Raw genomic sequence first — 24,760 nt, forward strand, 5'->3', positions numbered from 1 at the left:
AACCTTGGTGTAGGAGGCACGAAGAGAACATGGGAGAGATAAGGCAGGTCTGGAAGAGAAACACAAGATAACAGGGAATTGGTAGGGAAAGTTGACAGTTTTGCCTTAGTGAAGGGCTATGAAGGGGGGGTGGTGTTCTGAGTAAGTTTAGGGCAAGGAATGTGGAAGAGGGCAATGGGAACAGTTGGAGCAGAGGAGGTTTGATCAGAGCATTGAGCTGCAAACAGGTGATGTTTAAGGGGAGCTAGTGAGACTTGGGTGAGCTGCCGAATACGTGAGAAATCCTATTGGGAAGGAAATTAAAGGAGCAAGATAACAGGCAAGGTAGTTGATAGCTTATAAATATTTGAAATCAGGGAAATGGCCTCTCCTCGGGGAGGTAAAGTACAAGAAGATTATGTAGCCAAGGTTCTTGTGTTTCTGATATGCATGCTGGCTTTTATTCTTGAGTGTGAGGCTGCGTGGGACTCTTGGTTTATGTCAGAAACCAACCAGTCCACGTGTTAAGATATGTAGGGGTTGTTTAGTCTGTTTTGCGTTTGTGACGTGGTAGTCTGAAATTCTTAGGTCAGTTCTGAAAAGAATCTTTGGATTTGGACTGTGGGCCCGTAGGTACCACAGATTTGTGGTAGTGGTGGTCGTGCCCTGTTTGGGGGCCTCAGTCAGTCAGTTGCCAGATGTCGGAAAGTAGATTAGTGGGTGGAGACATTGGTGCTTATGGGAGCCAAATGAGAATAAAGAGTGTGGAAAAATTCGAGAGAAATAGGTTTCTTATTTTCTTAGGGTGGAACAAGAACATCTAGGTGCAAACAGAAATGGAAGTGGCTCTCGGCCTTTGAGGGAAAAGGCTGTAAGAGCTGGGGTAGGATTGAGTGGAAAGAAGGTATGGGAAGGGGAAGGGAAGGAAGGGTTTTTGTTAGAAGACCAGGAGGATTGTGCAGATAAAGGAGTTTAGTGTGGAGCTTCCTGTTGAAATAAGGGTGAAGAACAGGGATTTGGGTGGTGGCAAGTGGTTAGTTTGGGGTCAGGGCCCTGACCCGTGTTTCCCCGCTCCCCCCCAGGAGCGGTGGTGCCCCCCGGGCACGGGGCCATGTACAACGGGATCGGGCTGCCGACGCCCCGGGGCAGCGGCACCAACGGCTACGTCCAGCGCAACCTGTCCCTGGTGCGAGGCCGCCGGGGTGAGCGGCCTGACTACAAGGGAGAGGAGGAACTGCGGCGCCTGGAGGCTGCCCTGGTGAAGCGGCCTAATCCTGACATCCTGGACCACGAGCGCAAGCGGCGCGTGGAGCTGCGATGCCTCGAGCTGGAGGAGATGATGGAAGAGCAGGGGTGAGGGGAGGGCCGGGGGAGAGCCAAGCACTGAGTGAGTGCAGAGCTGGGGGAATTAGGTGGGATGTAGGGAGTTGAGGGCTTGTTGAAGAGGCCTGGAGAGGAGTTGCAGGACGGGAGGAGGTAAAGGAGCTAGCAGATTGAGAGGAGTTAAGGGACAGCTCAAGGTGGGAGATGAGGAAAGTCTGTACCAAGAGAAAGCCTGAGGGAATTTGAATTATTAGGATGAAGACACTTGGGGAAAGAGGGAAGCCATTGAAAAACAAAAAGGTGCTTTAAGGGGAGAGGTGGGAAAGCAGGTACCAGGCAAGAAAAGAGCCGGAGTAGAAGCTGACAGGTGTTGTCATTGGTAGAGAAGAGGAAGGTAAATGGATTTAAGGATTGAGGCCTTGGAAGGTAGTGAAGGCAAGAAAACAGGAATTGGAATACTAATCTGGATAAGAGGGGATCATGGGTTGGGTAGGGAAGTGAAATTTTGGAAAAGGAGTACAGTGAGAAAACCTTTTAGAGCAGTGGTTTTCAAACTTCAGCAGTGGCACCCTTTTTATACAATGCACTTCACTTTGGAATCTCAGGAAATACCTGTTGTTGAAGTCGAGGAGGAGCACCTGGAACTTTGCCTGCTTAGCTTTCCTCTTTTAGCCCCTGGAGTTTAGCCTGTTTAAAATCCACTGTTCTAGAGGCTATAGTAAATGGAGGGAAGAAAGAACAGTGAAAGATCAGAAAGATTTAAGAGAAGGGCCCTTTGGGTGACAGTGAGTGAAAAGTTTTATGTGTGCATGGAAAGGGAAGGGATCCTCCTGGGAATAAGGAAAACTTTAACTTGGGACTGGGTTAAGTGCCTAGTCTGGCTTTAACCTTGAAGGGATTTGTTCTTCAGGTACGAGGAACAGCAAATTCAGGAAAAAGTGGCTACCTTTCGACTCATGTTGCTGGAGAAGGATGTGAACCCTGGGGGAAAGGAAGAGACCCCAGGGCAGAGGCCAGCGTGAGTGTTTTCACTGTCTCTTGTTTCCTCTGGACTGCACTGCTTCTGCTGTTTTCTCTTCTTCAACTTCCTCCCTGCTCTTTCTCCCAACTTCTTCCCAGTCTCATTTGGCTGCCTCCGGTGGTGTGAGCAACCCTGATCTTTTCTCTTCCCTTCTAACCATTGCCTTTTTCCCCCCAGGGTAACTGAGACTCACCAGTTGGCAGAACTGAATGAGAAAAAGAATGAGCGACTCCGTGCTGCCTTTGGTATCAGTGATTCCTATGTAGATGGCAGCTCTTTTGATCCTCAGCGTCGTGCTCGAGAAGCTAAACAACCAGCTCCAGAGCCTCCCAAACCTTACAGGTACTCAAGGTCAAGACAGCATGTCAGCTGCTTTTCTTCTAAGCGCTCTGCTCTATTTAGGGATGAGGGGGACTGTTCCTTCCCAAAGTGTTCAGATTTTGTTGTTTTGAAGTTGAAATGTCTGAGAAAATTCATCTTAGCACTCATCCTGCTTCTTTTCATCTTCCTCCAGCCTTGTCCGGGAGTCCAGCAGTTCTCGCTCACCAACCCCAAAGCAAAAGAAGAAGAAAAAGAAGAAAGATAGAGGACGGTAAGTTAGTTGGGATGTCACTTTAATAAGCAGGGGACCGGTCTTGTTGTCCCCCCTCCCCACCCCCCCTTTCTGGAAATAGAGAATTCTTTTGGGAAGCAGGAGAGAGTTGCGAGATACATCAGGGAAGAGGGAGTTACCATTCAGATTTCAGTCACGGGAAGGAATGTATTCAGTTTATTCACTTGGGAAGGTTTGATTCTGCAGCTTGGCCAACTAAGAACTAACTAAGCAACGTCTTAAATTACTGGACTTTTCGTTTTGAGGTTTGTTGCTTTATGGAAGAGGTATTTCTGCTTCCTGGAGAGTAATAAGTCCTGGGCTTAGGTCTGAAACATTGGGGATGTTTGTGTTTGTTGATTTAGAAGCCTTTTTTGGGGGTGGATTTTAAGTGGGGGGGTCAGAGAAGGAACCCAGTAGAATGACTTTGTTTCTGAACCCATTTTTAGCAGGTCAGAGAGCAGCTCTCCTCGACGAGAGAGGAAGAAGAGTTCTAAGAAGAAGAAGCACAGGTATGAGGTGGGAGTACATGAAGTGACTGGAGAGGTTTGAGGAGTCCAGGCATAGGTATTGGTTTATGCGTTGTTTTCCCCCCCTCCCTTCCAACAGGTCAGAATCTGAATCCAAAAAACGGAAGCATAGGTAAGAGCTCCTCGGGACATTGGGGACATAGTGATATGGAACAGTGAGCCCGTCTGGCCTTGCCTGTTCTGTAGCGGTTTCTTAGAGTAAAGCTCAGTTCTTTGATCTTCTGTCAATAGTTCTGTCATTTTTTTATTTGATTTTGGATTTTTTTAAGATGATTATTTTGAATTTCCATTGTCAGGTCTCCCACTCCAAAGAGCAAACGTAAATCTAAGGACAAGAAGCGGAAGCGGTGAGTGAGTTTGTGTGAATTGGAGGGTAATTTGCTTATTAGGCAGTAGATTAGGTGAAGTCTACCTGGCGGGGTAAAGGGGAGAATCAGTTGTGTCCTTGACTGATGGTGGAAGGTTGAGGGACCGACGAGGAAAATCCAGTGTAAGCGTAATAGCACCCTGAGCTGTGGTGGTGGCCTTCCTTCAGGTCTCGTAGTACAACACCAGCCCCCAAGAGCCGCCGGGCCCACCGTTCAACGTCTGCTGACTCTGCTTCCTCTTCTGATACTTCCCGCAGTCGGTAAGGGGTGGTCCAGGAGGAAGGGAGGGAGAGGGACTTGTGGGTTAATCAATTTAATATTTATTGAGCGCCCACGGTGTGCTAGGCGCTGCACAGACCATTCGGAAGACACGGTCCCTGCCCTCTAGGAGCTGACAGGCTAAAGCAACAGGATGGACAGACATATACATTTCCCCTTCTCTTTTTTTTTTTTGTTTTTGTTTTTGTTTTTGTTTATTTTGTTATTTTTTTGTTTTGTTCTGATGTATATGGACTGCCAGAATAGGGGGGGTGGTGGTTTGTTCGTGGTGTCTGGGGGAGGAAGGAATCCTTACCCTGGCTTCCTTAATCGGGGAAGGCTTCCTGAAGGAGGTGGGCTCAGAGGTGAGTTGTGAATGAAGTGGGTAGGGAATGGGCAGGGTGGAGGGTTTGGGGAGGTTGGGGGAGGTGGATAAAGGGGTAGAGGGAGAACGCTTTTGGGGACTGTTGGGAAGAAAAGGACCAAAGTGAAGTGGACTTGAATTTCCATGAGTGACTTGAGTCTTGTGTGTAAGAGAAGGCTTCTTGGAAGAGGGTTTGTATAGTCAGGAAAGGTGGATGGGAGCTGGGAGGGGGTTCCCTCTTCTCCCCTGAGCTGATTTCTTTCCTCTCCCCTGCCCTCAATTACCTTCCTCAGGTCTCGAAGTGCGGCAGCAAAGACGCATACAATTACCTTGACTGGGCGAAGTCCTTCCCCTGTTTCAGGGCGTCGAGGGGAGGGAGATGCACCTTCTAAGGAACAAGGTACCACCAACACAGGGCAGCCTAGCAGCCCAGAGCCCTCTACAAAGCAGCCTAGCAGTCCTCATGAGGACAAAGACAAAGACAAGGAGGTAGGTTACGTCTTGAGTTAATGCATGTTTTTGGGTTGGAGGGTTAGGATGGGTGTTTGAAGTGAAGGAGGGAAGTAAACTGGTTTAAAGAAGTGAATTCAGTTCTTTTCGTAATGCAGTTTTCATTTTATTAAGGTCTTTTCTGCATGTGCAAATTCTATAGAGTTAACATTTTCAAACTTCGCCGGTTATTTGTAGGTTTTACGTCACTATCCTGTTTATGCTTTTACATTCAACTTGAGAAAAGTATTTTTAAATCATTTTTAGCATTTTGAGATTTGTCTATAGAGTTTATTTTTGTTAAATGCTGGTTGTAGCTAACTAAAAGTTGTCAACCCACTGGATTGCGGCCTGCAATTTGAAAACACTACTCTGGAATGGTCTTTTCAGTACTTGTCATTTTATGGTTGCTGTTCTGATCGAAGCCCTAATCGTGATGTTTTGTTGCTTTAGCTATTACAGTGTAATTGCTCTTCGTTAAACGCTTAGCTTTTTAGTCCCGTTTTCTGTGTCCTCCAGAGTTACTTTTCTAAAGTACAAGTTGGATTACCTCAAAAACTTAATTTCTGTTTTAATTTCATTTATTTGTCTTATATTTAAAGCTTTTCAAACTTGGTTTCGTTTTCTTTTTCTGTACTTATCTGTAGTTCTATTTACATAAATCATATTCGCAAATCTTTGCCTTTGCACCATAATCTTAGTGTCTTTCAAGGGTGAAGTCAGATGCCTCATGCTTCGGGAAACTGCTTTGTTTTTCCGTTTAGTAAAAGTATGCACTTTTTTTCTGTTGCCGTGGTATTTTGTTAGGGTTATGGTAAAACGTAGTGTGTTGTTTGTGTTGTTTTTTTTTTTTGGTTATGAGACTTAAAGTGATAAGATAGCCTGTTCATGTTGTCCCAATTGTCTTTTTATGTGATCTTTTGTTAATGACTACCTGTGGTGAGGTAAAGGACCAGTTGGTGTTGTAATGGGGTGTGTAGAGGAAAAATTTCATTGGCAAGGATGTTAGGCTCTTATGGGTGATAGGAAGTTTTGGTGTTTAGGTTGATGGGAAGTTTTGGTGCTTATGTTCCTATCCGTGCTTTCTTTTCCACTCTTAGAAATCTGCAATTCGACCTAGCCCCTCTCCGGAAAGGAGCAGCGCAGGCCCAGAACCACCTGCTCCCACTCCGCTCCTTGCTGAGCAACATGGCGGCTCCCCACAACCCCTTGCAACAACCACCTTAAGTCAGGAGCCAGTGAACCCCCCATCTGAGGCTTCCCCAACCCGGGGCCGTTCACCACCTAAGTCTCCTGAGAAACCTCCCCAGTCGTCTTCAGAGAGCTGCCCACCATCCCCTCAACCTACCAAAGTTTCTCGACATGCCAGCTCTTCCCCTGAAAGTCCTAAACCTGCACCAGCTCCTGGGTCCCGCCGAGAGATTTCTTCTTCTCCCGCATCCAAGAGTCGCTCACATGGCCGAGCAAAGCGGGATAAGTCACATTCTCATAGCCCTTCTCGAAGAGTGGGGAGGTCCCGTAGCCCTACCACCACTAAGAGGGGGCGATCTCGGTCTCGAACCCCTACCAAAAGAGGTCATTCTAGGTCCCGGTCCCCTCAGTGGCGTAGGTCCCGGTCTGCACAGAGGTGGGGACGGTCCAGAAGCCCCCAGCGACGTGGTCGCTCTAGGTCTCCTCAGCGACCAGGCTGGTCTAGAAGCAGAAATACCCAGAGAAGAGGCAGGTCTAGATCAGCAAGGCGAGGCAGGTCTCATTCTAGGTCCCCAGCCGCTAGGGGCAGATCTCGTTCTAGAACGCCAGCCCGCCGGGCTAGATCTCGCTCTAGAACACCTGCCAGGCGGAGATCACGATCCAGAACACCTGCCAGGCGTAGGTCCCGCTCTAGGACACCAGCCCGGAGAGGCAGGTCTCGCTCTAGGACACCTGCTAGGCGCAGATCTAGGACCCGATCGCCAGTACGACGGAGGTCTCGTAGCAGATCACCAGCCAGGAGAAGTGGCAGGTCACGCTCTAGAACTCCAGCCAGACGTCGGTCACGCTCTAGAACACCAGCCAGGAGAGGGAGGTCTCGGTCTAGGACACCGGCAAGACGAGGACGATCTCGGTCTAGGACACCCGTAAGACGAGGACGATCTCGGTCTAGGACACCAGCAAGACGAAGATCTCGTAGTAGAAGTCTAGTTAGACGAGGAAGATCTCATTCTAGAACACCACAAAGAAGAGGCAGGTCTGGTTCGTCATCAGAGCGGAAGAACAAATCCAGAGCATCACAGAGGAGGAGCAGGTCCAACTCAAGCCCAGAAATGAAAAAATCTCGAGTTTCTTCAAGACGGAGCAGGTCTCTCTCTTCACCGCGGTCCAAAGCAAAATCTCGCTTGTCTTTGAGGCGAAGCCTTTCGGGATCCTCTCCGTGTCCTAAACAAAAGTCTCGGACACCACCAAGGCGCAGTCGCTCTGGATCATCCCAGCCGAAAGCTAAATCTAGAACACCACCAAGGCGAAGTCGTTCTGGTTCTTCTCCTCCTTCTAACCAGAAATCTAAAACACCTTCAAGACAGAGTTGTTCCAGTTCATCTCCTCAACCTAAAGTGAAGTCTGGAACACCACCAAGGCAAGGGTCTGTAACAAGTCCCCAGGCAAATGAACAGTCTGCGACACCACAAATACAGAGCCGTTCAGAATCATCACCTGACCCTGAGGTGAAATCTATGACCCCTTCAAGACATAGCTGCTCTGGGTCCTCTCCTCCTAGAGTGAAATCTAGCACCCCTCCAAGAGGGAGCCGCTCTGGATCGTCCTCTCCACAGCCCAAAGTGAAGGCAGTAATGTCGCCAGTCCAAAGTCATTCTGGCTCCTCTTCTCCAAGTCCTAGTAGGGTAACCTCTAAAACACCGCCAAGGCAAAGCAGATCAGAGTCTCCTTGCTCCAAGATGGATTCTAGATTGTTGCAAAGACACAGCCGTTCTAGGTCCTCTTCACCAGATACCAAAGTGAAACCTGGAACACCACCAAGACAAAGTCACTCAGGGTCTACTTCACCATGCCCTAAAGTTAAGCCCCAAACTCCATCAGGGCACAGTCTTTGTGGATCTAAGTCCCCATGTTCCCAAGAGAAGTCTAAAGACTTACCAGCACAAAGTTCTGGATCCTTCTCTCTCTGTCCAGGAGTAAAGTCTACCACACCACCAGGAGAAATGTATTTTGTCTCCTCTTCTCTGCAACAGAAAGGACAATCACAGACTTCACCAGACCCTAGATCTGATACTTCAAGTCCAGACATGAAACGGAGTCACTCTGAGTCTCCGTCTCTGCAGAGCAAATCTCACACACCTCTTAAGGGTGGCCGGTCCAGGTCCTCATCTCCAATCACTGAGCTGACCCCCAGATCTCCAACAAGACCAGACAGAAGTGAATTGTCAAGTCCTAGGCTAAAATCTGGAATGTCTCCTGAGCAGAGCAAGTCTCAGTCTGACTCTTTCCCATATCCTGCCATGGACTCCAAATCTCTTTTGGGGCAGAGTAGATTGGAGCCTTCTGAGCCAAAAGAGAAAACAGGCTTACTCCTTCAGGAAGATATTACTGTGTCATCTCCTGGACCAAGAGACAAATCTAGTCCTTTCCCAGTGCAGGATAAATCTGAGTCCTCACCAGTACTCAGAGAGACACCTAAAACCCCATCAAGGGAAAGAGGTGGTGTTGGGTCATCCCCAGATACAAAAGACCAAAGTATGTCAGCTAAGCCAAGCCAAGATGAGGAATTAATGGAGGTCGAGAAATCTGAAGAATCCTCAAACCAGGTCCTCTCTCATTTGTCTCCAGAACTTAAAGAAATGGCTGGAGGTAATTTTGAATCCTCACCTGAAATAGAAGAAAGACCTGTGTCTTTGACTCTTGACCAAAGCCAGTCACAGACTTCTTTGGAAGCAGAAGTCCCTGCAGTGGCCTCAACTTGGAGTGGGCCACATTTTTCTCCAGAGCATAAAGAGCTGTCTAATTCCTCCCCGAGGGAGAATAGCTTTGGATCACCTTTAGAATTTAGAAACTCAGGCCCTGTTGCAGAAATGAATGCTGGATTTTCTCCTGAGGTTAAAGAAGATTTGAATGGATCTTTTCCTAATCAGCTGGAGACCGATCCATTTGTAGACATGAAAGAACAATCCACAAGGTCCTCCAGACGCAGCAGTTCTGAGTTATCGCCAGATGCAGTGGAAAAAGCAGGAATGTCTTCAAATCAGAGTGTTTCTTCACCAGTGCTCGATGCTGTACCCAGAACACCATCGAGGGAAAGAAGTAGCTCTGCATCTCCTGAACTGAAAGACGGTTTACCCAGAACCCCTTCAAGGAGAAGCAGGTCTGGGTCTTCTCCAGGACTTAGAGATGGGTCTGGGACTCCCTCGAGGCACAGCTTATCTGGGTCCTCTCCTGGAATGAAAGATATACCTAGAACACCGTCTAGGGGGAGAAGTGAATGTGATTCTTCTCCAGAACCAAAAGCTTTGCCCCAGACTCCTAGGCCAAGGAGTCGTTCTCCATCATCTCCAGAGCTCAACAACAAGTGTCTTACCCCCCAGAGAGAACGAAGTGGGTCAGAGTCGTCAGTTGAACAGAAGACCATGGCTAGGACTCCTCTTGGACAGAGAAGTCGATCTGGGTCTTCTCAAGAACTTGATGGGAAGCCCAGTGCATCCCCTCAAGAAAGAAGTGAATCAGACTCTTCTCCAGATTCCAAAGTTAAGACACGAGTACCACTTAGAGAAAGGAGTCGGTCTGGGTCGTCTCCAGAGGTTGACAGCAAAGCCCGACCTTCTCCTCGCCGTAGTAGGTCTGGCTCATCCCCTGAAGTTAAAGATAAGCTGAGAGTGGCACCCAGGGCACAGAGTGGTTCTGATTCTTCTCCTGAACCCAAGGCTCCTGCCCTTCGAGCTCTTCCCAGACGAAGCAGGTCAGGTTCATCAAGCAAAGGCAGAGGCCCTTCTCCAGACGGAAGCAGCAGTTCAGAGTCCTCTCCAGAACACCCACCCAAATCCAGAACTGCTAGAAGAAGCTCTAGGTCATCACCAGAGCCCAAGACCAAGTCCCGCACTCCACCTCGCCGTCGCAGCTCTAGATCGTCTCCTGAGCTGACCAGGAAGGCCCGGCTGTCTCGTAGAAGCCGCTCTGCATCGTCCTCACCAGAGACCCGTTCTAGAACCCCCCCGAGACGTCGAAGAAGTCCTTCAGTGTCTTCCCCAGAGCCAGCTGAAAAGTCAAGATCTTCACGCCGGCGGCGCTCAGCTTCATCCCCCCGTGCTAAGACAACTTCAAGGAGAGGCCGTTCTCCTTCACCAAAGCCTCGTGGGCTTCAGAGATCCCGTTCCCGCTCAAGGAGAGAGAAAACCAGAACAACTCGACGTCGAGATAGGTCTGGATCTTCTCAGTCAACTTCGCGGAGAAGACAGCGGAGCCGGTCGAGGTCTCGGGTCACTCGTCGGCGGAGGGGAGGCTCTGGTTACCACTCAAGGTCACCTGCCCGGCAGGAGAGTTCCCGAACTTCTTCCCGACGCCGAAGAGGCCGTTCTCGGACACCCCCAGCCAGTCGGAAGCGGTCCCGCTCTCGTACATCACCAGCTCCATGGAAACGCTCACGGTCTCGGGCCTCTCCAGCCACTCACCGGCGGTCCAGGTCCAGAACACCTTTGGTCAGCCGCCGTAGGTCCAGGTCTCGAACTTCACCAGTCAGTCGGAGACGATCAAGGTCCAGGACATCAGTGACTCGACGAAGATCTCGATCCAGAGCATCGCCAGTGAGTCGAAGGCGATCCAGGTCTAGAACACCACCAGTAACCCGCCGTCGTTCAAGATCCAGAACCCCAACACGCCGGCGCTCCCGTTCTAGAACTCCACCGGTGACTCGAAGAAGGTCCAGATCTAGGACTCCACCAGTGACCAGGAGGCGATCTCGAAGCAGAACTTCCCCTATCGCTCGCAGAAGATCGAGATCCAGAACGTCTCCAGTCACCCGTAGGAGATCTCGATCTCGCACATCTCCGGTAACTCGAAGGAGGTCCCGCTCTCGAACCTCTCCGGTGACACGCCGCCGATCTCGGTCCCGAACACCTCCTGCCATTCGGCGTCGCTCTAGATCTCGGACCCCATTGTTGCCACGCAAGCGTTCTCGAAGTCGCTCTCCCCTTGCTATCCGTCGCCGTTCCAGATCCCGTACTCCACGAACAACTCGGGGCAAACGATCCTTAACGAGATCTCCTCCCGCCATCCGAAGACGTTCTGCATCTGGAAGCAGTTCTGATCGCTCACGTTCTGCTACTCCTCCGGCAACGAGAAATCATTCTGGTTCTCGGACCCCTCCAGTAGCGCTCAATAGCTCCAGAATGAGCTGTTTCAGTCGTCCTAGCATGTCACCAACTCCTCTGGACCGCTGTCGATCACCTGGAATGCTGGAACCCCTTGGCAGCTCTAGAACACCTATGTCTGTCCTGCAGCAAGCTGGTGGCTCCATGATGGATGGTCCAGGTCCCCGAATTCCTGATCACCCGAGAACATCCGTGCCAGAAAATCACGCACAGTCTAGAATCGCACTTGCCCTGACAGCCATCAGTCTTGGCACTGCTCGGCCACCTCCATCCATGTCTGCTGCTGGCCTTGCTGCAAGAATGTCCCAGGTCCCAGCTCCAGTGCCTCTCATGAGTCTCAGAACGGCCCCAGCTGCCAGTCTTGCCAGCAGGATTCCTGCAGCTTCTGCAGCAGCGATGAATCTGGCCGGTGCCAGGACACCTGCCATACCAACAGCAGTGAACCTGGCTGACTCCAGAACACCAGCTGCGGCAGCAGCCATGAACTTGGCCAGCCCCAGAACAGCAGTGGCACCTTCTGCTGTGAACCTCGCTGACCCTCGCACCCCTACAGCCCCAGCTGTGAATCTAGCAGGAGCCAGAACCCCGGCTGCCTTGGCAGCTCTGAGTCTCACCGGCTCTGGCACTCCCCCGACCGCTGCAAACTATCCCTCCAGCTCCAGAACAGCCCAGGCTGCAGCCCCTGCAAACCTGGTGGGTCCTAGATCTGCACATGCTACAGCTCCTGTGAATATTGCCAGCTCCAGAACCCCTCCAGCCATGGCACCTGCAAGCCTCACCAGTGCTAGAATGGCTCCAGCCTTGTCTGGTGCAAACCTTACCAGCCCCCGGGTGCCCCTCACTGCTTACGAACGTGTTAGTGGTAGAACCTCACCGCCACTTCTTGACCGAGCCAGATCCAGAACCCCACCAGGAGGCCCAGGCTCCAGAACCCCACCATCTGCCCTCAGCCAGTCTAGAATGACCTCTGAGCGGGCTCCCTCTCCTGCTTCTAGAATGGTCCAGGCTTCCTCCCAGTGTGCTCTTCCTCCAGCTCAGGATCGACCTAGGTCCCCTGTGCCATCTGCTTTTTCTGACCAGTCCCGAGCTTTGCTTGCCCAGACCACCCCTGTAGCAGGGTCTCAGTCCCTCTCCTCTGGGACGGTGGCAAAGACCACGTCCTCTGCTGGTGACCACAACGGCATGCTCTCTGGTCCTGTCCCTGGGGTGTCCCACCCTGAGGGTGGGGAAACACCAGCCTCCACGGGGGCCCAGCAGCCTTCTGCATTGGCCACCCTGCAGCCGGCAAAGGAGCGGCGGAGTTCCTCCTCCTCCTCCTCATCCAGCTCCTCCTCTTCATCCTCGTCATCGTCCTCTTCCTCCTCCTCTTCCTCCGGTTCCAGTTCTAGCGACTCGGAGGGCTCTAGCCTTCCTGCTCAACCTGAGGTAGCGCTGAAGAGGTGAGGGGGCTTGACTTGCAGAACCGTTGGGTGGGGCCGGTTTGGGGGGTGGGTGGGGGTGGGGAGGGAGAAGTTCTGTCCAGAGGCTCTTGGCTCTTTGAAAGAGGTATGGGACCTTGACCCTTAAGCTGGGGTAGAAGAGAATGCTGGGGTGGGGGCACCGGGGGGAGGAATGGGACAGGTAAAAGTCTCCTAAGGTTCATTCTCTAGAGGATAATGATAAGTTTTCCGTCTCTACAGAGGACAGAACTAGAGGAAATGGACTTAATTTTACAGCAGGAGGGATGGCAGTTAGACCTCAAGAGGAACTCCCTGGGCTGGAAGGATCTTCAGAGGTCATCCCATCCTTCTCCCTGCCTCCAGGCAGGACGGCCCCTCCCCCAGCCAACCCGCTCGCAGGGGCCTCCCCAAGCCGTGGCTCTCCCGGGAAGGAGACCGCCCAGCTCGGCTTCCACACCTGAGCCCAGGGGCCTTAGTCCTCCTCCATCAGGGACATTCTTGAGGTTTAGCCTTGATCCCTTGTGCTGCGGGCCCGGCCTGTTGCTTGTGTTAGCAGAGGTCGGGGCGTCTCGGGCCACCGCTCTCCAGAGAATGCGCTCGCCGGCTCTCAGCTCCGAGGGCTCCTGGGGCCTTTCTCCGGCACCCCTCCCCCACTGCCGTTCCTCCAGGCCAAGGAAGGTAGGGTCGGGGCTGGGGCGGCGTGTCTCCTCCTGACGCTCTGCTTCTCCCACAGGGTCCCCAGCCCCACCCCAGCCCCCAAGGAGGCTGTTCGAGAGGGACGTCCTCCGGAGCCGACCCCGGCCAAGCGGAAGAGGCGCTCCAGTAGCTCCAGTTCCAGCTCCTCCTCCTCCTCTTCCTCCTCCTCCTCCTCTTCCTCCTCCTCTTCTTCCTCCTCCTCCTCCTCCTCCTCTTCCTCCTCCTCTTCCTCCTCTACTTCTTCATCCCCCTCCCCCGCTAAGCCTGGCCCTCAGGCCTTGCCCAAACCTGCAAGCCCCAAGAAGCCACCCCCCGGCGAGCGGAGGTGAGTGCGGCCTTGCCGGAGCCGGAAGGGGCGGGGTGTGACCCTGGGCATGAGATCCCTGCCGGGAGTCTCTGGTGGACTGTGGTGTCTGGTTGTGTGGGAGGAGTTGGGCTCTCTCCCTACCACCTGTGCTGTGCCCTGTTCCGGCAAAGCGTCCAAGTGTGGGTGCTCCAATCAGAATTGTGGAGTCCTAGGTTCGTTCCTCTCCCTTCCCCTGACATGCAGCCTGTTTCCTGCTCCCACGTCCCAGGGATTCTAGATTTTAAATCTCCCCGTTGCTCCCGCCAGGGCTCTGGTCTGGCCACCGTCATCTTCTCCCGACTCTGTCCACAGCCTCTTCCCTGTCTCCCTGCCTCCACGCCATTCTCTTCCACACGTAGCCAGAGGGATCTTTCTAAAACGCACATCTGGTTACTTCCCTCCACTCCACAAATCCTTCCGGGACGCCCTGTGGCCTGCAGGATAAAGCCCCACCTCTGCGGGAATGGCGTGTGAGGCTCTTCACCAACTGGCCTTGCCTGCCCTGTGTTCTCCTCTCCTGCCCGCCCCCACACATGCCCTGTGCTCCAGCCATACCCAGCGCCTTGCAGTCTAAGGAGAACCCCATGCCTTTGGACATGCTGTTCCTTCTGCCTGGAATTCCCTTGTCCGCCTGGTGAACTCCTCGTTCTGCAAGACTCCGCTCAAACAGCACCTTCGAGAAGACTACCCTCCCCCCCTTTCCCCGCCCTGTGTCCCTTCCCCCCGGGTCCCCAGACCCACGTATATCGGTCCTTGTGGGGCTGCTTCCCATACACGGGGCCGAGCGGGCCTCCCTTGGCCTCCCTTCACCACCAGACTGAGCCCCTCCAAGGGCAGGGACTGTCTTTCTCTTTGCATCCCCCGCTGCACCCCGTGCCCTGCCCAGTGGGGCACTCGGTGGATGGTGTGCGGGCGGATGGGTGAGTGAGCAGACAAAGGTGGGTCTGAGGCTGGCCCTGTGTGGTATGAGGTCTGGTGGTCAGGACCTGGGGGGTGGTCCTGAGTGCCGGCTGGTGGGTTTGGAAGAGCGTGGTGCTATGGGAACTTCCTCTGCTCCCTAGGTCCCGTAGTCCCCGGAAGCCAATAGATTCCCTCCGAGATTCTCGGTCCCTCAGCTACTCGCCTGCGGAGCGCCGCCGCCCTTCGCCTCAGCCCTCGCCACGGGACCAGCAGAGGTAAGGCCTCCCGTCAGTGGCCAGCCTGGTCACCACCACTCTGAGCGGCTTTGAGGCTCGAAGTTGCCAGAGGTTGGTGTTGCCTTGCACGTGGGCTGACTGTCCTCTGTTGTTGCAGTAGCAGCGAGCGGGGTTCCCGCAGAGGCCAGCGTGGGGACAGCCGCTCCCCTGGCCACAAGCGCAGGAGGGAGACACCCAGCCCCCGCCCCGTGCGGCACCGCTCGTCCAGGTGCGTCCTTGTCAAGCTCTTGTGCCTGGGGACCTCTGGGGCTGGCTGGGGCCTAGGCACTGATCTCTGTCTCCTCTGTTTCAGGTCTCCTTGAATCTCTGTGGGGGGAATCCCACCACACCCCAAGTTCTGGAGCTGCAGGGAGTGCCCCCTTTACCCAGCAGTGGGGAGGGGTCCTTGTCTGCCCCCCACCCCCGAACCCTGGCAGCCTCCTGGGGGAGGACTCTTCCTCCTTCCCGCCCCCCCCCCCTTTTTCTTTGTTCCTGTGAAATGTTAATCTCTGTGAGTTTTTCCTGGTTCACGTTTTGGGAGTTTTGGGGTGGGTGGGAATGAGAATGGGAGTTGTGGGAGGGGAGGATACAGTTGGGGACACCCTGGTCTTGAGTTAGAAAGGGCTGGGAGGCGTCAGTGCCCCCTGAAACCCTAAGTTCTGGGGGGAGTTGGAACTTGGGAACTTGTGTGAGGTGTTCCTGGAAGGAAGGGGCAGGAGTTGAAATTAGTTGGCCCCTACTGTCCCCCAAGTGAGGTTGTGGCCCCTCCCCCAACTTTTCTTCACGTTTCTTAAAGGCATTTTGGTTTTTTAAAATCTGTACAGCAAGAGCAACTTTTTCTGTCAAATAAAAATGAGAAATGCAGGAATTGGGTCTGTAGATTATTAGGGGTGGAAGGTGGAGAGTGAGCAGTCTTTCCACTTTGAATCCCCCCCCCAAGCCTTAGAGGACTCAGGTAAGGTGGCTGGCTGTAGGTGATGGGTTCCCCGTGGAACCTCACTGGCTCTGGCTGACATTTTGGCCTCTGCCCCTCAGCCCAGAGGCGCCAGAGCCCGAGGGAGCCTGCTTGCTGGAAGTCAAAGAAGGAACCTCTGTCCCCAGGCTGAGCAGAAGGCTGGCCTGGGGCTCTGGGTTCCTCCCGGTTCTCTGCCCACAGCCGGAGGGGCAGGCTCGAGTGGGTGTGACAGCAGGGACCCAAGGAGCTTGGGGGTCGGTCCCACAGCCACGGCCACCCTCGCAAGTACACGGGGCTGAGGAGGAACCTTGCAGGGGAGCAGACCCCGTCCCAGGAAAGGTGATGCCTGAGTCAGAAGAGGGGGTGCAGAAAAAGGCAGCAACCAGGCAGATGCCCAAATCTCTTTTATTGGGGGGGGGGGGGAGGGCGCACCGGGGGCGGGCCAGGAGCCCTCTCACTGCACTGCTTGTTCATTGGCGCTGCTTCCTGAGTCCTGTGGCTTCATCACATCGGGCAGCTCGGGCGGACTGGAGAAGGGCTCGATCCGCAGGGCCTCGAAAGCGTCATCTGGTGGACAGGGGAGTGGTGGGGAGAGCTGGAGGGAGCAGCCACCCGGCTTCTGGGGGACCTCCGAACCAATTCCCACCTCTGCAAAGTGAGTCTCCCTCGTCCTGGCCGGCCTGCCTAACTGCCTGGACTCTGTGATCCTACTGGGATGCCTCCCACCCCTACCAGTAACCTGACCCCCTCCATCTAGCCCAGCCAGCCCTGGGGTCCTCCTCACCCTGTGCCCCTAAGGGTGAGCCTCTGGGCTGGCCTGTGTCCACCTACTTGTCTCCCCCCAATCAGCCCCAACTCACTGTTCCATTCACACCTCCTCTACACCAAGCACTGATTTTTAAGCTTAAGCCAGCCCGTTCTTTCCCTGCCTCAAACCTTCCAACGGCATCCCGTCATACTCTGAATAAAATCTCAAGTCGTCACGTTTGTCTGTCTCTTGTGTTCCCGTATCAAGCTCTTCCTTCCTGTTTTAGGAGCTTCACATTTGCTGGCCCCTAGCCTGCCATCCAGATCAACCCCAACATCACCTCAGAGAAAACTTCCCCAGCCCTTCTATAAAAACAGTCCCCGCAGCCCAATGCCTGTGTGTTGCTTCAGGAGCATTCACCTACCACCAGCCACAAACAGTCCTGTTCCCTTTGACCAGATGCTTTCCCCCAACTAGAGAACAGCGGCTGCAGAAGGGCTCCCGTCTTGTTTCTGCTGTCACCTCAGCGCAGAGCAAACAAGTCCCGTTTTGTAACTTCTCTCCTGCACTTTCTTCTAACAGGGACGCTATTCTCTCCACCTGGCTCAGGGTTCTTAACCTGTTAGGCCCCTCGGGAAAGCCGGCCAAGCCTAGCAACGGACACCTTGGGAGAGTGGGTATATGACCATCTCTGGTAGTGGCCAGAGATGCTCAACACCTTGGAGTGCACAGCACCATTCCGAATTCTCCAGCCCCAAACGTCAGCAGTGCTGAAGACACCCGGCCCAGCGTAGCAACGAACTCCCCCCAAGCCGTAAGTCTGCAGTGACAGACAATTCTTGCTTTCGTCACCTCTCCCATTTTTTGGAAATGGTCTGGATGATGCTATTCAACACTCCTTTCCCTCACTGAGTAGCCAGTTGGAAAGAACCGTCTTGTCATCACAAGAACTAAACGAGGACACAACTACGCACCCACAAGTGTACTTCTGCAACAAAAGTAGTCCGTGGGAGAAGCAAAGAACAGCCGCTTCAGTCCATACCGTTTACTCTGTCAAGACAACGATCCCCTGCCTGAGGAGGGGGTGCCACCCAGGGTCTAGGCACCCCCACATTCAATGCCATAAACTAGAGTCGGGGCCGGGGGGACACTCCCTCTGTTGTGATTTTTCCATCAAAAAATAGGTCTATCAACATCTTCCAAGAGTGTCTGCAAGCCTACACAAAAATGCCTTTGTTCAGTAAGAGAAGGGCTGCTACTTCCAGAAGGCAGTCCAGCCTTGGCTTCAGAAGCAGAATGGGAGAGGTCTGGACCAGCCCTGTACCTGCCTCGGCATCGCTGTGAGGGTCAGAGGGAACCCACAGAAAGGCCCCTAAGACTTCCATCTGCTAAGCACTCACAGGCCAAGGCCTGTGGTGCATGGGGGCTCAGGCTGCCTGTGAGACTGGCCTATGTGTCGCACCCCTCTATGGAGACAGGAGCTCCAGTCGGCAGGGTGGCGGGGTGGGGGGGGGGGGCATGAAGCAGCCACCCAAGGACATGGCTGCTGAGGCCTGGCACAGGGATCCTTACGAAACTGGCAAGTGGCACACTGCTGGACTCCCTCTGCACCCCTTGCTAGTTTTTTCCAAGAAGCCAGAAAAATAATTACTTATCAACAAAGTTTACCCAGCCATCCACACAGCCCCAGGTACACAGTCGTGAAAACATACCACGTAGAACTTTCGTTCACGTTTCCAGAGACAAAGAATAAAATTCAAACCTCTCTTGGGGCAAGGAGGTATACTGGAGGGGAGTGAGCCACTCCCTCAGGTTTCTAAACATCAGGCAGGGGGTGATGTGGTCGACCACAAAGCACAGTCTCTGGGGCAGGCAGGGGCTAGACACGAACTCTGGATCTGGCAGCCCCAGCAAGCGACCTAACCTCCCTGGGCTCAGTTACTCAACCTGAAAGTGGGCACAAGTGTGGCATGCACAGAGATGCTGGGGGTCTAAGTGACGTCCTACAAAGGTCCTGGCAGTCAGCATCTGAATCTTGACAGCCGGCAAGTCCAAGTGTCCACGTCTCCAAAGTGAGGATAGCAGTGCTTACCTCACAGGCTAAGGAGTGTTTTAAATGGAACGGAGATAAAATGCAGAGCAGACGGCCCAATACTCAGTAAGACCTCTGTAAACATGACTAGGGATAGACATTAGAATCCCCCGCGAAGTAGACTTCAATTTCTACAAGCGTCTCGTTTTTTGTTTTTTGTTTTTTTTCCCTTTGTGGAGAAACACACTATCACAAGATACCACCTACACTTTGTGGACTGGGGAACACAATGCCCTGGAGGCGGGGAGGAGCCAAGAGCAGGCTCCCCAGCGACCCCTTTGTCTGTTCCACCCTGCCTGACAGCCCCACTCACCTGCCCGGAAGGCCAGCCCCACGGTGGCCGGGGCCTGCGGCCGTGCCGTCTGACTGGTGAAGCCGCACTCTCCCAGTGTCTTGCCATCATCCAGAAGTTGGTCATCCTGGGGAGAGAGGTGGGCAAGGTGTTACAAGAGGCCCCAGGACGGGCAAGTCCCAGAGACTTACCTGGATGTTAGGATTCAGGGAAGACAGACCCAAATACGGGCCAGGACTACCCAAGTGTGTCAAACACAGTTTCCAGGGCTACGCCCAACACTTTCCAAATCCGAACCTCCCAGGGTTAGGGCTCTGGAATCTTTTTTTTTTTTTTTCACCCCAAACTGCAGGAAAATCTAATTTCAAGAGTCAGTGACGCAGTCTGTCCACAGTCTGCCTGATTTGAATCCCAGCTCTGCCACCTGGGATAAAGCGTTTCATCTTTTTGATGTGAAGTTTAGCTGTAAGATGGGAATTACTGAAATTCCCACCTTGTAGGGCAGCCAGGAGGTTTCACTGAGCGAAAGACACACAGAAAGCACGGAACACAGTATGTGAAGAAGCACAGGCAGCAGGGAGAAAAGTCTGGAGTGAAAGGCCAGCTTCCTCCTTTCCAGCCAGAATCTCATCAACGCATTTAGGTGGGGGACCCCATGCTGCGGGACACCCGAATCAGGGACCAATACAACGCATTCCCCCAACGAGAACCCCAAGCCACCGGAGCTGAATAATTCTGCAGTTGGTTTCTAAAAAGGGGGTAGGGAGGAGGGGCTTTTAGAGCATCCGCAGAAAGCTGGGAAGTAATACAGTGGTTGGGCGAGGACTTTACTCATCGTGACACCCTCCAACTGTCTGTAATAAGGAGAGGAGGTGAAGGGGTGCGATTCTGATGGGCCTGCGGAGGATTAAGGGCAACGGAGTTCAAATCCGACCTTGGGCTAAGTGGCCGCCTCCCCAGCCTCAGTTTCCTGGACGCACGGCAGGGCTGTCAGGAGCCCGCGCGCCCCCGAGGCCGCCCTGCGCCCCCGAGGCCGCCTCGCCTCCACGCGGGGGAGTTCCGGCCACTGTTGACAACAACGACGCGGCCGCCGCGCAGCGCCAGCCCGGCCCCCGCCCAAAGCCCGCCCGCGGCCGCACCTTGTACAGCCGCTGCTCGTCGGGCGGCCGCTTGAGGATGCCCTCGACGATGCGCTTCAGCTCGAACACGGTGCTCGACTCCTTGGCGTCCGTGAAGATGGTGGTCTTGTGGCGCCTGATCATGAGGAACACGTCCTGGGGGGCGGAGGGCCGGCGTGAACGCAGAGCCCAGTCCTCCCCACCCCCCGCCCCACGCGGCCCGCCGCCCCCGCCGCCCCCGGCCCGGCGCCCCCGTCGCCCCCGCCGGCCCCGGCCCGGCGCCCCTCCCCCCGCGCCCGCTCACCATCGCGGCGGCTGCCTGTCCCCCCTCGACGCGCCGGCGCGGCCGCGCTCCGCCCCGTTCCCGGCAACCCGCGCGCCCGCCCCAGCGTGCCTCGCGCCCGGCCGCCCCGCCCAGCGGCCGCCATTTTAAGTGATGCGCCGGCGGCTCGGTCAGACCGCGCGTCCGGCCGCCATCTCGGCGCCGTGGCGTGGAGAGTGGGGCAGAGACCTGAAGCGGCAGGTAGTGGCGCCATCTTGGGAGTGGCAAGGCCGAGGCGCCCCTGTCGCAGTCAGGGAGCAGTCTGGGCGCAGGCTCAGCCCTCTTTGGGGGACGTTGGGCAATGACTTGGCGAGCGTAGCGTATCCCCCCATCCCAGGAATAGTCAGTGAATGTTGTGCATCCTGGTCATCGGGGCGGCAGGACTTTTGCGTCTCAGCGCGACCTGGGCTGCCGTGTGAGGGCGAGCGCCTCCTGCCGTCCATCCTGAGGGAGTGATAATTCTGGACCTTCCGGCTACCTCCATGGGTGGGCTGTCCCCATTTTCCCCGCCCAGCCTGGGCCGGGCTTTTGTGGCCTGGAAGGACCCCAGGAAGCTGCTCCCTGGGTTAGGGAGGGGCCCGGCGAACTTCCGGGGAAAAGCAAGGCACGGTGCAAGACGGTTCGCCCCAGGGACGGAGGAAAGAGGAGACCCTCGACCCAGGGACCTAGGTCCACTTGGGCTCTGGGAGGGCCTGTAGGCTTGATTTCCCTGGCCGGCTGCCCTTCTACGGGGCTGCCCTACCGACGCCTACACCTTACTTCCCCGGGTGTTGGGACACTGTCCTGCCTTGCCCCAGATTGCAGTTACACTAGAGCGAGAAAAATGAGGCTTTTTTCTCTTGCGTAACCAGCCCTTTGGAGGGAGAGCGCCTCAACTGGGTCCCTGAGGACGTGTCAGGCTCAGGGCGCCCCGTGAGCAGGTGGAAGGCCTCGGATGCCAAACAGCTGTGCAGCTGCGGGGCTGCAATTTGAGAATTCTCGAGAGGGGGCAGAATCTGAAGGTGCTGCTGCCTTGGCCCTGAATCAAGCTGGTGACTGACAACTGTTAACCTTAGGAAATAAAAAATGAGTTATTTCACCAGCAAAACTGGGCTTATCCGGGGATACCGGGCAGTTACAATCCACAACAAGCAAGCTTCAGCAAGGCTACAGGCAAGCGCGGAGACCAAGGAGACTGTCAGCAAGGAGCAACAGGGCTGTCGTAAGCAAAGTTCATTGGCATACAGTGGGAGGTCTAAGTATACTGGCTTTTCATTGGCTGGGCTGTGAGAGCCTCTCATTGGCGGAGCCGTTGCCAAGGGAGGAGGAAACCTTCCCCGTCGGGTTGGTGAAGAGCACCCACCTGCGAGGTCCCAGCTTGGGCTGCGATGCTGAGAACTCCCTCTGCTGGCCTCCCGACTAAACGAGGTTTCCGTTTACTAATTTTTCACACGCAGGCTCTGGCCTCAGGCCACGAGGGATTCAAATCCTTGCTCTCGGCGCTGACTGCAGCTTTGGGTGATAAAACTCGCGAAAGTCTAATGTCCTCTTCTTTAAGATGCGAGGAATGGCTGTTTGTCAAGTGTGTACATTTTCATCAAGAATTGGTACTCAACAGAGGTTTCTAACACTGTGAACATAATTATTGTCATTTTTGAGTTCTAGCCCCTGGCTCTCTGGAGCCTCCTCAGGTCCTTTCCCCTCCTGTGACTCTTCCCTCTCTGAGCCTAGGCAGCCCCTGCTCCCTCCTAGCTCCCCAGCCCCTGGCTGACCTTGACTTCATCACCTGAGTCAGGAGGCTGTGGACAAGTAACTGACGTGGCGGGTCCTCGGCTCAGGTCAGAGATTTCCATCTTAACCTCAGCATCTTTGTGCACAGAGATTTGGAGGCTTTAGATCCTGTACTGCTGAAGAGGGAGAGCATGGGGCAGGGAAGGGATGTGGACGGACCGTGGGAGGCCAGTCACGCTCTCAGAGGCATCCGGCAGACCTCCCAGAATGTGCCAGTTAAAGATGGAGTCCAAAGGGGCGCCTGGGTGGCTCAGGCGGTAAGCGTCCAACTTTGGCTCAGGTCATGATCTTGTGGTTTGTGGGTCTGAGCCTCACGTCGGGCTCGGTGCTGACAGCTCTGAGTCTGGAGCCTGCTTGGGATTCTTTGTCTCTCTCTCTCTCTCAAAAATAAATAAATATTTAAAAAAAAAAAAAAAAAGGAGCCCAGGGTGCGGGGAAAGGAGGGGCCTCCTCTCCACCTAGGATGTTGTGACCCGGCTGCACCTGGGCATATTGTCCTGACTCTCGGCCCTGTTGCCACGTACACACCTGCCTTGTTGGCTTTGCCCCTGCTGGTGTCACAGCTCAGGATGCCTACCGGGAGTCCCCCTGAGTGGGCCCACACTCCCTCCCTCCGAGGCTCACGCCTGTCTCCACCCACCCTCGGGCAGACCACCTGGGTCAACTATCAGCTCGTTAACTGTGATCTCTGGCACGGGGCTGAGCCTCCACCCGTTGTCCCATCCTCGAAGGGGACGGACACACAGCTGGATTCCATAAGGCATTGGGCAGCATTAATGAGCCAACGCACACGGCACAGCGCAAGGGTTTGGGGAATGACTGGCGTCCGATTCCAGCGGTCTCTGCTGTCAGAGGTCACCCGGCCTAGGGGAGGTGGCGAGTAGGGCAGGGGCCTTGCCCGCCACGAGCCCTTCCCCTCTGGGTGTCTCTGTGAACCCCACGGTGCCGCAGACCTGGTGGGTCGGTTGTAGGGGGTGGACTGTAGGCCTTGCAAGGATGTCTCCTGCCGTGGGAGTGGGCTCAGGAGGGGCTTGAGGGGGAGTGGGGGCTGACCTCCAGCCCCCGCTCTGCGGCCTCACTGGGGCCATGACGGACGGCACCAGAACCTCAAGATGGTGGGTGAGCTGGCCGGCCCACTGCTCCTGGTTCTCTGCACAGGAAGGCTGTCTGGGCCCTTTCGGCCCCCTCACCTCAGCCACCCAACGCTCATGACAGGGACCCTTCTCTGGCCTCCAGACCAAGCTGGCGGGGTCTCGACCTAGTGGGCCTTCCCCTCCTTTTTGTGTTCAACGTTGATTAGTAATTGTCATCACCGGTAGTTACGAAGCGTGCCTCCCACTTGTAGAGTGTTTCACGACTACTGTCCTGGCCACAAGGGAAGACGCACAACTGGGTGTGGGGCCTGAGTCAGTTGCCCAGCTGCAACCTAGCTTCACCGCTTCCCGGCTACGGGCCTCGCGCTGCTTAACCTCTCTGGGCCGGTCTCCCCACGCGTGACCTTGAAAACGAGGGCACCTCCCGGGTGTCCCTAGAGCGAGCGAGAGCGTGCTCGTGCAAAGCACAGCATGCAGGCTCGGTGGGCAGAAGGGCGGGGGCCTCAGCCGTCCTCTTAGCCCTCCCAGCAGCCCCGACATGGTGGGTGCTAGCCATTCAGAGGACAGAGGGGAAACCGAGGCCAAGTCGGAACTCCTGGGGGAGGCTGGGCCGTCTGCTTGCAGCATCCCCAACTAGAGTCGGCGGACAGCCAGGGAGCGCCTGCCTTAGACAGGAGCGCAGCGTCCCCCATGCTTGAGACTTCCCAGGACCACCCTTGCCGCCCCGGGTGCTCCCCTCCGGGCTGCACAGCCTCCCAGCCTGTCACCTGGTAGGTCAGGCAGCTGTGGCTGATGCAGGGCCAGGTTACCCCCACGCCCCCACTGACCTTGCAAACAGACGGGATGCTCCAGCACAGGGCCCGGTGCCCCTGAGTCGGCTGCGCCAAGACCTGCCGCCTGCCCAGCCTCATGGAGCTGGTGCGGCCGGAAGGGACCGGAAGGGGCCGGAGCCCGTGCTAGGGGGCAGCACGTGGAGAGGCAATTGTGACCCCGCCCCTGCCGTTCCAGCTGCCTCCACGATCAGACCACCTGGGTTGGAATCCCACTCTGCCATCTACCAGCCACGTGCCTTTGGGCCTTAGCTTTCTCATCTGGCAAATGGGTGTCAGGTGAGGATCCCATGAGACGGTGCAGCAAAGCTCTCCGCATGGCATCTCGTAAGGGCTTGATGAGGAGTAGCTGACCTCTTCTCATTCCCTGACCTTCCCTTCCACGCCCAGATCCTGTTTCTCTGGCTTCCGGACTCCCATGTTTAGCTCCCAGTTCATGCTTCAGAAACACAGAGCTCTCTGAATGCGGACCCTTTATTCGAGTCACAGCAAGTCCCAGGCTGAAGCGGACTGGCTCCCGGCCCCTGGCTTGTTCCCACCTCAGTGTCTTGGGAGGCGTCCTGGGGAAGGCCCCTTAGCTGGCTCCAGACTGAGGGAGCCACCGAGGAT

The 24,760-nt window shown here is 55.0% G+C and overlaps 2 protein-coding genes across 14 annotated transcripts; one reads left to right on the plus strand and one right to left on the minus strand.

Moving 5' to 3' along the window:
* Positions 1–1,061: 1,061 nt before the first annotated feature.
* On the plus strand, positions 1,062–15,798 carry SRRM2 (serine/arginine repetitive matrix 2). Of its 10 annotated transcripts, none has more exons than XM_019821130.3 (14): positions 1,062–1,332; positions 2,213–2,320; positions 2,501–2,665; positions 2,838–2,915; positions 3,365–3,427; positions 3,525–3,557; positions 3,742–3,792; positions 3,981–4,073; positions 4,729–4,924; positions 6,025–12,713; positions 13,447–13,734; positions 14,817–14,930; positions 15,049–15,159; positions 15,244–15,798. In XM_019821130.3, exons 1-14 carry the CDS (start codon positions 1,091–1,093, stop codon positions 15,251–15,253), a joined length of 8,241 nt encoding a protein of 2,746 aa, XP_019676689.3. In that variant the 5' UTR covers positions 1,062–1,090; the 3' UTR covers positions 15,254–15,798. The 10 variants fall into 10 exon arrangements, with proteins under 10 accessions (XP_019676689.3, XP_019676690.3, XP_011288976.4 ...); XM_019821131.3 differs by having other exon boundaries at positions 15,052–15,159; XM_011290674.4 differs by having other exon boundaries at positions 3,368–3,427.
* ELOB (elongin B) lies at positions 15,799–24,298 on the minus strand. Of its 4 annotated transcripts, XR_006591195.1 has the most exons (5): positions 24,149–24,298; positions 20,157–20,291; positions 19,039–19,144; positions 17,608–17,683; positions 15,799–16,452 (listed from the first exon to the last, which is right to left on the minus strand). XR_006591195.1 is itself a non-coding variant. In XM_045047961.1 (4 exons), the coding sequence occupies exons 1-4, from the start codon at positions 24,230–24,232 to the stop codon at positions 16,340–16,342; spliced, it is 438 nt and encodes a 145-aa protein (XP_044903896.1). In that variant the 5' UTR covers positions 24,233–24,291; the 3' UTR covers positions 15,799–16,339. The 4 variants fall into 4 exon arrangements, 3 of the variants coding, with proteins under 3 accessions (XP_044903896.1, XP_044903897.1, XP_023102744.1); XM_045047961.1 differs by lacking the exon at positions 17,608–17,683 and having other exon boundaries at positions 24,149–24,291; XM_045047962.1 differs by lacking the exons at positions 17,608–17,683; positions 24,149–24,298 and adding an exon at positions 21,800–21,940.
* Positions 24,299–24,760: the final 462 nt, after the last annotated feature.

Source organism: Felis catus, chromosome E3 (assembly GCF_018350175.1).
Source record: "Felis catus isolate Fca126 chromosome E3, F.catus_Fca126_mat1.0, whole genome shotgun sequence".
In the NCBI taxonomy this organism is placed as follows: domain Eukaryota; kingdom Metazoa; phylum Chordata; class Mammalia; order Carnivora; family Felidae; genus Felis; species Felis catus.

What these genes read in the sequence shown, in the direction of transcription:
- ELOB (XM_045047961.1), bottom strand. Translation starts at nt 24,232, where the DNA reads ATGAGGCTGGGCAGGCGGCAGGTCTTGGCGCAGCCGACTCAGGGGCAC. An exon ending in GCATCCCGTCTGTTTGCAAG is followed by an intron (nt 20,292 to 24,148) that starts GTCAGTGGGGGC and finishes TCCGCCCCCCAG; the next exon opens with GACGTGTTCCTCATGATCAG. An exon ending in ACGAGCAGCGGCTGTACAAG is followed by an intron (nt 19,145 to 20,156) that starts GTGCGGCCGCGG and finishes CTCTCTCCCCAG; the next exon opens with GATGACCAACTTCTGGATGA.
- SRRM2 (XM_019821130.3), top strand. Translation starts at nt 1,091, where the DNA reads ATGTACAACGGGATCGGGCTGCCGACGCCCCGGGGCAGCGGCACCAAC. An exon ending in GAGATGATGGAAGAGCAGGG is followed by an intron (nt 1,333 to 2,212) that starts GTGAGGGGAGGG and finishes TTTGTTCTTCAG; the next exon opens with GTACGAGGAACAGCAAATTC. An exon ending in TCCAAAAAACGGAAGCATAG is followed by an intron (nt 3,558 to 3,741) that starts GTAAGAGCTCCT and finishes TTCCATTGTCAG; the next exon opens with GTCTCCCACTCCAAAGAGCA.